Source organism: Hydra vulgaris, chromosome 14 (genome assembly GCF_038396675.1).
Source record: "Hydra vulgaris chromosome 14, alternate assembly HydraT2T_AEP".
In the NCBI taxonomy this organism is placed as follows: domain Eukaryota; kingdom Metazoa; phylum Cnidaria; class Hydrozoa; order Anthoathecata; family Hydridae; genus Hydra; species Hydra vulgaris.
Genome location: NC_088933.1, coordinates 26513695 through 26528810, shown reverse-complemented (window position 1 = coordinate 26528810; position 15116 = coordinate 26513695). Strand labels below are relative to the sequence as shown.

Sequence of the window (15116 nt, the reverse complement as noted above, 5' to 3'; positions counted from 1 at the left end):
TACTAATTGAAATAAGCAAGAGTTTCTAATACTATTGTTATTTATAGAAAGCTTTGTAACAAGAGAAATTTACAATTAAAGTTAAAATACGTTTTAACTCTTAGTTACCCAATATTGTGTGCTGTAAGGTTAATGACACAACTGCATGGTGAGCGGTAATGGTATCTACCTACAACTTTGATTAACTTTGTATTATCTATTTTTGTTGCACGATACCATTTTTTAGACATGCTTTATAAACAGCAGGGCTGTGGAGTCGGGAGTCGCGACATTTTTAGCGGAATCGCTAAAGAAAAAAAAAGCTTGTTTTTTTCAGTAAACTATGGGTTTAAACAATTAGTAAAAGTTCTAGGTCTTTTTGACAAACAATTAGTAAAAGTTTTTGACAAACAATTTTTTGACAAACAATTTTTTGACAAACAATTAGTAAAAGTTCTAGGTCTTTTTGTTTCTAGGTCTTAAAATCTATAATCATGTCCAAATCAAGGACGCTTTTTAATTTTATTTAAAACAATTTGAAGCAAACCGACTGAACAAAGTTATAATGGAATTCAAAAAAAGACTTTATAAGTATTAAATTCTATATAGACAGAAATGCTGAATAAAAAAATTTCATTTGTATTTCTATAAAAAAGCACATTTATAACTAGCAATCAAAAACTGGCCACTGCCTTCTTAGCTGCATCATCTAAATTTTCAGCAGTTTTGATTGGCATTTGGCTTTCTTTCAAAATACGTTTTGCTTCATCAACGTTTGTACCTAAAAAATAATTAATCATTTTGAACCACTAAAATATTAAAAATTGAAAAAAATAATTTAAAAAGTTAGAAAACCATTTTCCTTGTCACCGAATGTAGACTCGGTGATAAATGCATGCATACATTTATATAAATTTATTACTATAAATCCTAAATTTACCTTCAAGACGAACAACTACTGGAACACTTAGATTCATACTTTGATAAGCTTTTGTGATTCCACGAGCAATTACAGCACAATCAACAATGCCGCCAAAAATGTTTACCAAAATACAACGCACCTAATTACACATACAAAAAATAAAACTAAAAATTTACAACAGTATTTTATATTATACATTTATGATATGGTGTGGACAGGAATAATCTATGTAGTATAAAAGAGCTAAAGCAGGGCGAACAATGATTTTATTAATTGTTAATGATTAATCAAACTATTAATTGTTAATGATTAATCAAACTTTAGGTCAATATTAGCAAACACCAGAATCTCTCATGTAATTCACAAGTAAATTTATAGCGATTTTTGTATTAAAAACTGAAATAAATTTAATGTAAATAAGCGAATAAATTATCCTTTAAAAAAAACAATTAACTAAATTTTTAATCAATTATATCGAAGTACAAAGGTACATTTTACAGTTATATTTGCTTTAAATAATAAGCAAACATCATGATAATGATGATCATGATTATCATGAACATGAAAATCATGATCATGATTATCATGGTCATCATTATCATCATCATCATCATCATTATTGTCATCATCATCACTTTAACATCATCATTGATTTAACGTAGTTTTTTTGCACTTGATGGGTTGCATTTTCCAATGATGCTTCTTCAATACTTGAAACTACAACATTGAACGTCTTCTCTAATTAATTTTAACTCTCACATTGTCCATTACATTATTTTTAAGCTTTTTTTACATTTGTTTTTTTCTTCAGAAAATGATCCTATTAGGTGGACAAACTATTTTCCATTCTGTTAATTTTTTAACAATGAAACTCTAGATGATAGAAGTTAATTCTTTGATTCAGGTATACTACATTTGATTCAGGTATTTCTTACAATAAATGCTTCCTCTAATTTTTCTACTGATGCAATTTTTCCTAAATTATCAAAACTTACCATCAGTTGAAATTCATGTTTATAAGCTGTGGTAACTGAATACAACAATAACTAAAATAAAAATTTAACTTCTAATCATTCTTGTCTAGCCAAAAGAGTAAGTAACCAAACGAGTAAGTTACCAAATGAGAATACAATAGGTTTGTCAAAAAACAAAAAATTAAAGTTACATATGATTTGTGAAAACAGTTATGAATTTACATGATTACTATAAGTTATGCAATTTTGTAAAAAAAAAAAATCTAAAATTTACTTTAGGATCTGATGTTAACAACTTAAACCCATGATAAACTCCATTTTCAGTCACACCTCCACCTAGATCAAGAAAATTTGCAGGCCACCCACCATTCAGCTTAATAATATCCATTGTGGCCATAGCCAATCCAGCGCCATTTACTATAACAAAAATCATTGAAAAATGTTGTTTTATTAATAGAACTAATTTAATGATATAAAAACAATTTTTAATTATATTTTAAATTATAAATACTTGATTTTCAATTCCTCAGGATTGTGGGGGACACAAGGATTAAGGATGGAAGGGGGGGGGGCATTACAATGGAGGAAAGCGTATCACTTATTTTAATTTCTTTATGCAATAAATAAAATAAACTGATGAAAATTTCTGATACCAAACATATACAAAAAATATATTTTAAATACCCATGCAAGCAATATTGCCATCTAAAGGGATATAGTTTAGATTATATTTATCTGCTTCTAATTCTCGAGGATCTGCTTCAGAATGATCATCCATTTCGAATATTGCTTTTTGACGAAATTTTGCATTATCGTCAAAGTTGATTTTAGCATCAAAACACACAACTGAAAAAATGTTAAAAAAGAATTGACCATTAAAAATTAGTCTGATAATAATAAATTGTTTAATTCAAACTACAAATATTCAAAAATTAAAATAATAACCTTTAATAATTAATAAAATTCTTAATATTGTTAAATTAGGATAAATTATTTGATTAATCCATTTGACTCCATATATACAAATTTGGTATTATTTATGTTAAAAAACAACTTTCTTATTATTATAGTAGAACAAATTAAAAAAAAAACATTAAACAATATAAATATATGTAACAATATAATACACTGTTCTCCAAAACATTAGCAACCAAATGAAAAAAATATTTTTTTAACTTTAATTAATGAATTTATCAACTTCATACAAAGACTCTTTAAATGAAAAAAATGGTAAAATATCTCATATAAGAAAAAAGATTTATAGAAACTTGAAAATATAAAAGTTATATAAAAATAAGATATATGAAAAATTATATATAAAAGTTATATAAAAAAGCAATATTTTTATAACTACTTTAAAAAATATTTAAAATATTAAATATTTAGTTTAGTGGCATATCCTTTACTTTTTAGGATCATGGAACATCTTCTCGGCATAGACATAGAAGTTTAATAATTTTCAACAGCTTCAATAGCTTTAAAAAGCTCATCAGCATTTTTGAAAGCTCCTTTGTGTTTCTTATTATGTACAAGTCTTTTTTCTTATATGTAATACTAAATATTTTTTCATTTCAAGAGTTTTTTATAGAAAAGTTGCTGCATTCGATAAAAAAAGTTGAACTTTTTTTTCATTTGGTTGCTAATGGAGGACAATGTACATTATAATAAAAAACATCGAAATGGAGGACAGTGTACATTATAATAAAAAAACATCAAAATGAAGGACTGTACATTGTAACAAAAAAATGTCAAAATGGAGGACAGTGTATACTATAATAAAAATAAAAATAAAAATAAAGGACAGTGTACATTATAATAAAAAAATATCAAAATAAAGACTAATGTAAGGTTAAACTTATTACTGGTTAAAAAGATTTGTGTTCAAATTATTCAAATGAGGTTATAATTTATACCATTTATACCATTTAATATTATTATTAATAAGTATTTTAATTCATGCCCTTAATTAGGGGTGTGGAGTCGTAAAAAAAAAGTATCGACTCTGACTTTAAATCTGACTGACTTTACCTACCGAATTTTCAGAGTACAACTCTGACTTTAACTCTGACTCCAAAGCAAAATTTTCAAAAAATTCTTTGAATTTTTTAAAAATATTTTGAGATAATTAAGACCTTTTTTGCACATGCATGTACTTTGTACATGCAAGTGCAATACCGAGAAGTTTTACTATTGGTGTCGGAGTCACGATTTTGTTTAGCGACTCTGACTTAACTAAAAATGTTCCAACTCCATGACTCCGACTCCACAACCCTGTCTTTAATTAAATAATCTTTAATTTAATTTTTAATTAAAACCTTCATCCTTATCTGTTTCACCAAATGGATTGATTTCAACTTGCACAGCATCAACTCCATTAAAAAGATTGTATAACCGACGGATTTGAAGGGATGCCTGAAATAAAAAATTCTTATAGTCATCATAAAAAAATAAGAGAACTACACCCTAGGGTGTAGAACTACACACTCAGTGAAGGGTGTGAGATTTGTAAACTAAAAATAAAGGTTTTAAAGTTGAGATCAACGCCCATTTTCAAAACTTTAACTAAGAGCTAATTTTCAGCTTGGTCACATGTATGGTTGTAGAAAAGCCATAAAACAACAACATCCAAACTAAGATGGCTGCCAAACAAAAAATCTCATAAAATAGCCAACCTTTAAAGTAACAACAAGGCTAGAATTAAGTGAAATTACATTTACTATCCCCACCCTTCCTTACACCCAACATCCTTTTATGTTGACAAACTATAATCTTTAGTCAGAAAAATTACAATGATGATATACAAGTATTTTATATCTTATTTCACATTTCTTTTATTTAAAATATTTGATCACCGCAAAATTCCTTTAGAGTGTTGTGATTTGTAGTTATTTTTTAATGATAAATCCTACTGTACACTTTATTTTTCTAGTTTTATCTGATGGTTTAAAAAATGAATTAAAATATTAAAAGTTTAAATCATAATTTTAATAATAATAATAAAAAATAATAATAATATAACTTTAATTTCATAAAATATTATGAAATTAAAGATTTAATATCATTCAATTTAAGATTATTATAATTAATTCAAGATCAATATAAATATTTTTTATTGAATAACAGCTTTACTGAGTTTACCTTTTTAAAAAGCTATAAATTTAAAGACCCGAAGCATTTCCAGATATCACATTTTGCGATCACTTAATTCAAGCCATGAACAATATTTCAAAAACCCTTTTGATAACAGAGCTTAAATTTCACAAGGTAATTTGTGACCATTTTGAAAAAGTATGAAAAAAATCTGAGATCAAGGTTACAAGCACAACCCACTTTCTTATGGAATACTCCATCTTAAACTTAGATGGAGTATTCCATAAGATAAACTTAAAAAAGAAGTCTTTTTATTAAACTTTTGTATATATTTTTTTAAATTTGTTATATAAGTAATATAAAATAACACTATGTTAATCAAGTTTCTTTAACTTTATTTTTTGTACTTGATAGATAGACAACTGAAGAAATTGTGAACAATACACAACTTAAAATTGATTGATTTAATTGAAATTATATATACTCATATTATTTGATTATTAAAATAGATTGAAACTAAGAACTACCATATGACAGGAAGCGCAAAGTCGATTTTTTTGACTTCGCTAGCGAAGACTATTATTTCTTTCGAAGTGGAAGCGTTTAACTTCACAGCAATTTTTTAGAAAATCTCTTCCATTTTGCTAAACAAATGTGGAGCTGTGAATTGTAAATTTTAATCTTCCTTTTTTATGTCTACTAACACCAAAGTCAGTGCTTTGCTAATCTAAGCCTGAAGATAAGCAACTTAATTATTTTTTTAAAAAAGATAAAATAAATTTGTTTTTTTTTTATTCTATCTTGACAAAGAATTATACAAAAAGTATGAAAATATTGTAATATTTTGACTAAAAGATGAATTCATATGTATTTTTATGTTAAAGAAGAGCTTCATGACAATAATTTTTTACAATAAGCTCACTTTGTTTGCCACTAACTTTTTCTGCTTTTAAACATGGTATTAGCATTCCATTAAGCAATATATTGAATCCCAACAATGACTTGGTCTTTTACTCACAGTTTTTTGAAGCTAATAATTTAGTTTATAATTATAATCTGAAAGTTGATGGTATTATTGAAAAGATGACAATTATTCTTTCAGAATATAAATTTGAAATCAATGATGGTATCAAGCAAAAGAAACTGAATTTTATTTCAAGACAATTTATTTTTATTATCGTTTTATAATTTATATTATCAATTTATAAATAATTTTAACTATTGTGTAACAAAAGTTTTTCTATTATTGATTATTGCTTTGCTATTGAGTCTTTGTGTAACTCCAACTATCATCAACTTCGTGATTTTTTAGTGCTTCCAAGTAGGTGCAGTCTATAATTTCTGCCACAAACATCGATCTTGTATTACAAAAAACATTTAAAAAGGTAAAAAACTATCATCAGAAAAATGCTTTTTTGATAGTTGATGAGGTAAAAATCAGACCAACAGTTGCTTATTCAGGCGGAGTTTTATATGGATGATCTAGAGTCTAAAGCAATTTCTATGCTACATGTAATGATAAAATGCATACATGGTGGACCTAATTTAATGGTTTCTGTTACACCTGTTCACAAACTAATATCAATGTATCAAATCAGTGTTGTGAAAGATATTATAGTTAAAAAAAATGGTGCTAATTATTTTAGGATCTGTAACTGGTAACCATAAAATCAACTAGCATACTGAAAATTGTTCTAAAGAAATACAGACTATCAGGCCATTTATCCTTTAACTGATCAATGTGTTTGGTTTCTTTTGTTTGATACAGTTCATCTTCTTAAATGTTTACATAACAACTGAATTATTGAAAAGTATCAAAAGTTATCTCTTGAAAATAAAACTGTTGGTTTCTTTTCTGATGTCAAAAACCTAAACCAATATAAAAAAGATAACAATTTGAAACAAGCTCCTATATCCCATGCTGCTGTTTATCCTTCTAGACTTCAACTACAGAATGTGCAACAGGCTTTAAGAATATTTAATGAGAAATTAGTAGCTGCTTTGAAACTAAAAATAGCTCATGAAACATCCTCTTTTATTCAGCAGGTTTTAGATTGATGGAATATTGTTAATGATTCTGCAAAAGGGCAGAATATTAGACTAAGAGACCAAGACCAGATCTGTGCAATGTAAAAAATCAAATAACCTGCAATTATTTTTAGAACTATTCAAATCTATGAAATCAGGGCACGGACCCAAACAAATTAAATATGTTGCCCATGATACCAAAAAAACCATTGTGCAAACCACTGAAGGATTGATAGCGATCTGCAAGCATTCGTTTTTAGTTGGTTTTTATTACATCTTGTTTAGTGAGCTACAAAGTGACAGAATTGAAGGAGAATTTTCTGTTTACAGACAACCAACAGGGGCAAATGCTTTTATGACAGCTAGGGTCATTTTTTCTGCTTTTAAAAACTGAAGAGAGCTCTGCTACCAATGTGGCAGGGTGGCTGGAGAAAAAATGTGAGGGTGAATTAATTTATGCTGAGGATAAACCTATACTAACAAATGAAGCTAAAGACTTCATTAAAGAAGTTTCACAAGGATATTTGACAGTTCTTCATGGGTGTACTTATCAACTAGTTAGAATTGGATTATGCTTTGTGAAAAAAATTACACAGAGTATGCTGTAAAAAAAGACTTATAAACATTTTGTCTGTAATGGACACATGTTATGATTTTGGTCATCAAAAAATCTTTTTAGGCGTTTTGCAAATGTTCTATTGCATGGAATTAAGAATTTGGAATGCATGTCTCTATCAGACATATTGCTGAGTAATTTTTATTTATAGATTATTTACATCTTTATTAACATGTTGTTAATTTGTTTATAGAGTTTTATATACTATATAATATATAAAATATATAAAATAGGTTAAAAAAATATTTTACATTATTATAAAATCTTCTAGAGAATATGTTTATTTTTTGCAGATAAACTTTCAAAATTCGTATTATATTGACTTTTTATTATTTTTAAAAAGGTTTTCTCTTTGTTATTAATTTTTACTTTGCTATTAAGTTTTAAATAATACTAACTTATATTCACTGTAAAATTATTTTAATAATATTGGTTTTACAAAACATTTTTTGGTTAAAATTAATTTTATTAGCGTTTAGTAAGAAGTATCGAGTTAAGTTGCGCGTCCTGCCGTATAGTTGACCTTGATTGAAAAATATACTTATTAATCATTATTTGATGACAACATGGTTTTCAACAACAGTAATAAAGCAATAGTAACTGTAACTGGATATGTAAAGTTTTTATTGCAAATAAAAAACAAATTTAAAATCTTTGTCATTGAATAAGCAAATGCCTCTGATACTGTTAAACACGAATAAATATTTTTGTTCACAAAGTTACTGCGCATATATAAATATTTGGGTTTATGATAATGCATTAAAAAAATTTTTTATGATATAAAATCAAGTGTGTTTAATTAGATACAATAATTTGGTCCAGGCAAAAAGTAGTCTCAAGAATCAAACAAAGAATCTGTTAATGATCAGCCTTTTTTTATTTTCAATGTAAATGATTTGCGTAAGGTAATCAAAAAATCAATGCAAGCCATATGCAATAGCAAAAGATTTTAGTAATACTAGATAATAAGAAAAATTGGTGAAAAATTACAACATAATATAGATTTAATAGACAAAATTAAACAATGTAAGAAATTGGAAAAAGAATTTTCAAACAACAATAATTTTCAAACAACAATAAAAAATGTGTTCAAAACAATAGGGCTTAAAAAAGATTTTATGAAAATATATACTTAAAAAAAAATTCAATTTGAAATCAATAAAAAGATAAAAAGAAGTTTTTTCTCAAGAGTTGTACTTGTGAAAATAATTTAAAAAAAACACAGTAAAAACAGTTAGAAATAACAGCTGTACAATACCACAAGATAAAGTGAGACCTGAAACCAAAGAAAAAAAAGGAATAAAAGGAATACGTTGATAATTATGAGGCACAACTTGTAGTGGAAAGACAAAATACAGCAGACGAAAAAAATCACCAAAAAAACCTAGTCAGCTAAATTAGAAGCAAGAAGTACAATGATGAAGAAAATGCACTATACAGGTTTAAGTGAAATTATAGGATCTCGTTGTTTTATAGAAGGAAACAATGAAAAATTGTAGATTTACGACAAGACTCAAATCAAGGATTAAAAAAAAAGTCAGTGATACCAAAGACATTTAGTGCAAGGGCATTAAAGATCTCAATAACCACTCAACAACTCATAAACTCAATCAAATATAATATCAAAAAGAAGAAAAAAAGGTGATTTAGTGAAAAAGTTCTAAAAACAAATGAGCATTTGAGCATTGAGTCTGAGCATTTAAACTGATTTAAAGATTATGTGAATTAATGGGTAAGCAGCCCTTGGAATTAGGATCGCCATTCTGCATTGCCGAATTAACTGCGGATCTCAAAGCGTTTGAGGTCGGCAAATTTTTGCCGACCTCATTTTTATGTTTTATGTTAACCATTTTTTCTAATTCCAAGGGTTGTGGGTAAGTATACATTCTATGTATATTATGGGGTGTATACTTACCCAAGCCAAGCATGTGACTATTAAAATCTCTGCAAATCAAAAACACTAGCCATAAACACTTTAATTCGAAAATGTATCAGCCAAATTTAAACTTTAAAAGCAACTAAAACATAATATTTCACTTGAGTTTTTGGTTCTCATTATTGGTAGTCCTAATTCTTTGTTTTTCTAACCTTAAAGTCATAATTTTTTTTCCAAAAATAATCCATAAACTTTTTTATATTTTTGGAGTCCCTGAATATCGAAAACCAGGAACAAATAATCATTTTGTGACTTTTAAATCTGGAGTCCCCTTTTTGGAACTGTGGAAGACTAAATTTGAGAAAACATGATTGTTTTATTGATGATGAGTTTTACTTTACACTTTTTCATTCAACAATCAACGGAAAATATAGTTTTTATACGAGCAACATTAAAGGATGTCCTCATAGTGTTAAATATTATAAAAAATCAAAATATGAACCAAAACTCTACAAGAACTGCCGTCCAGGCAGTTCTTGTAGAGGTATATCATATGATAATTTAATTTTTTTGAGAGAAACATCAAGAAGTCAATCAAAAAATTTACTTAGAAGATTGTATTAAAAAAATAATTATTGCCTTTTTACTTCATCTCACTATGCTAAATCTGTTCAAGATTACTAGGAGAAAATGTAATTTTTGTGCAAAAAAAAAGATAATCCTGCCAATGTTCCAGAATCAAAGGCAATTTATGATTTTTGGTCAATTAAAGGATTATACAAAGATATAAATAAATATAAAGAAAGATGGTATATAAAATAATAGTTTTAAAGATTGCAAAGCGGAAAAACTTGAAAAGGTCAAGAGAATGATAGAGTATTGTTTTAATAAAGTTGATCAAAGTCTTGTACAGTGTCTTTCTAAATCAATAAAATCTAGACCAGATATTAAAGAATAACATAATTGAATATTTTTTTTAAGTCTTAAATTGTCTTTTTTTAAATATTTTGTATTTTATAAAATATATATTTGATGGTGTTAGGACCATTTAAAGCCAGATTTCAAGTAAACACCCAATATACTCATCTAAAATTATAAAACAAAAATGGCAGCTGCCTTCAAGAGATAATTTCATGTTTTCACATTTCTTCATTAGTATGTAATTAAAATGAACAGGGACTAAATAAAGAATAAAATATAAAGCTACAATTATGTTGACATCTTAAATGAGAACTATTAGCAGAACAACTTTAATGATACAAAAAGAATAAAACTACACAGAATAAAACTACACTTACTAATTTTCAGAAAAACAAAAAGAAGTGAAAAAATATCATGTTGTTGTTGTTTTTTTATTAACACTTTTTTCAACAAAAAAAAATTGTTTATTTATTTTATTTCTAACTTAATTTTATTTATTAATTAAATAACTTCATTATTTTCAAATTTTTCAGTTATAAACTAAAAAAATAAATTTTTATGTGGTTTTGTTTAAACATTCTAAAATCAAACAACTTAAGTATATATACCTGTGTGTGCTTCTTTCCTTGGAAATTCAGAAATGTAGAAATTCTATCTGCTTGCTCTAAAGTAACACCTTTTTCAATATCAATATTTTCCTAAAAAAACAACCTAGTTTTACCTCATTGACAGAAAATTGATTAAGAGATAAAAGAACTATCAAAGATTAACAAACTGATGAATTGATTGATAAACATAGATTGACATATTAATTAAAAAAAAATAACTGATTGACTAACAGAAATTAATTGATCCCCAAAGAATAAGAAAATTCCCTACCAAACATTGTTAGTTTAATTAAAAGAGAATGATTGGTTTAATTAAAAGAGAATAGTTGATTGACTAATTAAGATTAAATGATAATAACTTAGATTAAAAGAAATTAACAAATTGTTTAAAAGAGATTAATAAAATAAATTAGATAAGGATTTACAAGCACAATTTTATAAAAATTTCAAAAATAATAATCATATTTTATAAAAATGTTAAAATTTAAAAAAACTGCTTTTAAACATTTCTTTAGCAAAAAACAATTGATGTCGCATATCAAGGAATTATATGTCAAAGTTGCTTAAAGTAGATTAACGATAATGGTGAATTAGCATTATTTCAACCAGGGTTGGCATTAAAAAACCTGCCCAATAAAACCCGGGCAATCTGCGTTTTATTGGGGTTTTTTAAAGATATTTTAATTTATAAACTTTTATATAACATTATAACTATTAAATTATTAACTAAATTAAAAATTAACTATTATTGTTAACTATTATACCCAACAATAACAGCTATCAGGGTAGATTTACTAATATTTACATCATTATTTGGAAATACATTAGGCCAGGTGAATAAAATTGAACAATTGCTTTTACTCTGAGTTTGTGAATACAAATTTGAGCAAATGCTTTTTTTTTGTGCGAAATCATTTATTCTGAGCAATTGCTTATATATAAGAAAAAGACGTAAATAAAAAAACTTTAACTCATAAAATGGTGAGCAATTGCTTCAAATTTCACGAGCACCTATAACAGTTGCTTTTTATTTTATTTTTTGATAATTGGACATTCATTTTATTAATTTACTATTTTTTGAATATATATATATATATATATATATATATATATATATATATATATATATATATATATATATACGCACACACACACACATATTTGTACTGGCATATATATTTCATCTTTATTCATTTATCATTATTTTTATTTTATTATTATCAGTTTGATTTACACTAAAAGCAGCCATTTTTAAATGAAAAAATAAAAACGACCAATTTCTATTGGTAGCGCATAAAGCATTTACTCCTAAGCAGAAGCTTAGAAGTAAATGCTTATTTTAAATGAGAATCAAACAACTAACTTTTTCTTGTGGGGTCCATTTATCCAAATATTTTTGGGATGAAGCTTCCAACATTTCCTCAAGTTCTCTCAGTAATTTTTCATCATCACAAAAGAGTAAAATTGCTTATAAGTAAAAGCAAAACTTTATTCATGTATTTTTAAGCAATTGCTTTTGTTATGAGCATTTGCTTTTTAGCTTTCACTTTTACTCAAAACAATTGCTTGTGAACAATTGCTTTTTTTTATTTTTTTATTCTTATATGTTTTTCACCTGCCAAGTCTGAGAAGACCACTACAGTTGAGGAGGCTACCTTATTGTGGTCACAACCCTCTCTAAACTCTTTAACTCTAAAATATGAACCTTTATGAACAAGGCCAATGGGCAGAGAAACAAGTTTAAAATAAATCAATATATATAAATTTAACTTGAAATTTATATTTTACAGTTTTAAATTGTTTAAAATTTTTTCTAAATAATTTAAAAATTTATTTTTATAAATCATTAAATATAAAATATATTTTAAATAAAGTTAAAGTTAAAATTATACTAATTTTCAATATCATTAAATTAAAAAACAAAATTTTTTAACAGATACAATAAAAATAAAACTCAAAAAAACCCAAATTTACCCAATAAAACCCAAAAAAAGCCCACTGGGTTGAGTTTTTTAAAAAAAAAACGGGTTTTTGCCAACCCTGATTTCAACTGACATCTTAGCAACTGATGTATATTTTTAGTTAAATTTTTTGCAACTACCATTTATTTACATAGATTGACATATTAATTGAAAAAAAATAACTAATTGACTAACAGAAATTAATTGATCCACAAAGAATAAGAAAATTCCCTACCAAACATTATTAGTTTAATTAAAAGAGAATGATTGGTTTAATTAAAGGAGAATAGTTGATTGACTAATTAAGATTAAATGATAATAACTTAGATTAAAAGAAATTAACAAATTGTTTACAAGTTTAAAATAAATCAATATATATAAATTTAACTTGAAATTTATATTTTACAGTTTTAAATTGTTTAAAATTTTTTCTAAATAATTTAAAAATTTATTTTTATAAATTATTAAATATAAAATATATTTTAAATAAAGTTAAAGTTAAAATTATACTAATTTTTGATATCATTAAATTAAAAAAAAAAAATTTTTAACAGATACAATAAAAATAAAACTCAAAAAAACCCAAATTTACCCAGTAAAACCCAAAATTACCCAAAAAAAGCCCACTGGGTTGAGTTTTTTTAAAAAAAACCGGGTTTTTGCCAACCCTGATTTCAACTGACATCTTAGCAACTGATGTATATTTTTAGTTAAATTTTTTGCAACTACCATTTATTTACATAAGGGTGACAAAAATTATTTTTGGATGATTTCTTATAAAATAATTCATTAATAGCTTGACGAAAGGAGATTAAAAAATTTATTTAAAAAGATTAACAGATAAAATGTACTGATTTAAAAAAAATTAAAAATTAAATGAGATTAATAAACTATATAAGAATAATAAATTAATCTAAAAATATTAATATATTTATCAAAAGATTAAAAAAATGATTAAAAAATTAATGAGATAAGGTTGATTAAAAGTGTTTTTAAAAAATGATTAAGAGATTAATAAGGTTTAAAATTGATTAAAAGAGAAAAAGTAAATGAGATAAAAAGATTAATTGCAAGAAAATAATAAATTGATTAAAAGTGATTAACAGATAGAACAATAAATAAAAATTAATAATAAATTAACAAATAATAATAAAATAGTAAACTCCCAGTTTTTCGATCTTATTCAAATGGAACTTATTCAAATCTCCAGTTTATTCAAAGCAACTTTTATTCTCCCTGAGATTTTCTTAACATACTAATGCAAATATCCATCAGTTATTCGAACCTTTTTTGTTTGATTTTTTGTTCCCCTTGATAAACACCACACCAGTTAAATTTTTTTTTGGCTAAAGACATTACATTTTGAAATCTAACTATATCGAACGTAATCAAAATATATTTATATTTATATGTAAAAAGATAATGTTATCAAAATATTTAAAAAATTGAACACAATTAATGTGGTGCAGTGAAAATTTCAACACGGCATTGAAATTTTCACTGCATTAGTTAAAATGCAAAAAAAGACGGTACTGACAATCAAAGAAAAAAACCTTGCTCTTAAAAATTTGGAAAAAGGTCAAGTTAAAAAGAATGTAGCCGAAACGTTTAGTGATCCACAAAACACTTTAACTTATTGGATTAAGCATAAAAATAAATTTGGTTTATTTTATCAACAACTATCAAACAAAAACTTTTATCTTAAAGGTGAACAATGTGCAGGAGGAAAATTTAGCAAACTTCATTTAACAGGTCTAGCAGCAGTAAATAGGGTTGGTTAAAAGCTATCTATGTTGATAATTAGAAAGGCAGACAAACCACAGTGTTATTAATATTTTTACCACCCAACGTAACCTCCAAAACTCAACCAATGGATAAGAGCATTAAAGACATTTTTATCGCTGGAATATTGACAGGTCATGGGACACTGTACTGAGAAACACTGTAAAGAATTGTTTGAGAAAGGCAGGCATCTCACAGAAAATACAAATTGCAAGTATAAATGGTAAAGGTGATGCTTTCAAACTGCTTGAAGTGAACATCAAGGAAAAAGATCGTGTAGTTTATTAAATGAAAAAATAGCTGTTGACAATTAAATAAATATAGATTGTGAGATCTGCGCAAGTGAAACAATTGCTATC

The 15116-nt window shown here is 25.8% G+C and overlaps 1 protein-coding gene across 1 annotated transcript in view; it reads right to left on the bottom strand.

Annotated features, from left to right (window-relative positions):
• Positions 1–602: 602 nt before the first annotated feature.
• Positions 603–15116, bottom strand: part of LOC100206952 (succinate--CoA ligase [GDP-forming] subunit beta, mitochondrial) — a 28333-nt gene continuing 13819 nt past the window's right edge. The window contains exons 6-11 of the mRNA XM_065817587.1: positions 11015–11104; positions 4191–4287; positions 2560–2721; positions 2150–2292; positions 920–1040; positions 603–760 (exon numbers count right to left, since the gene is read on the bottom strand). Coding sequence (XP_065673659.1) covers positions 654–760; positions 920–1040; positions 2150–2292; positions 2560–2721; positions 4191–4287; positions 11015–11104 — 720 coding nt within the window. The 3' untranslated portion in view covers positions 603–653. The remainder of the gene's footprint in view (positions 761–919; positions 1041–2149; positions 2293–2559; positions 2722–4190; positions 4288–11014; positions 11105–15116) is intronic.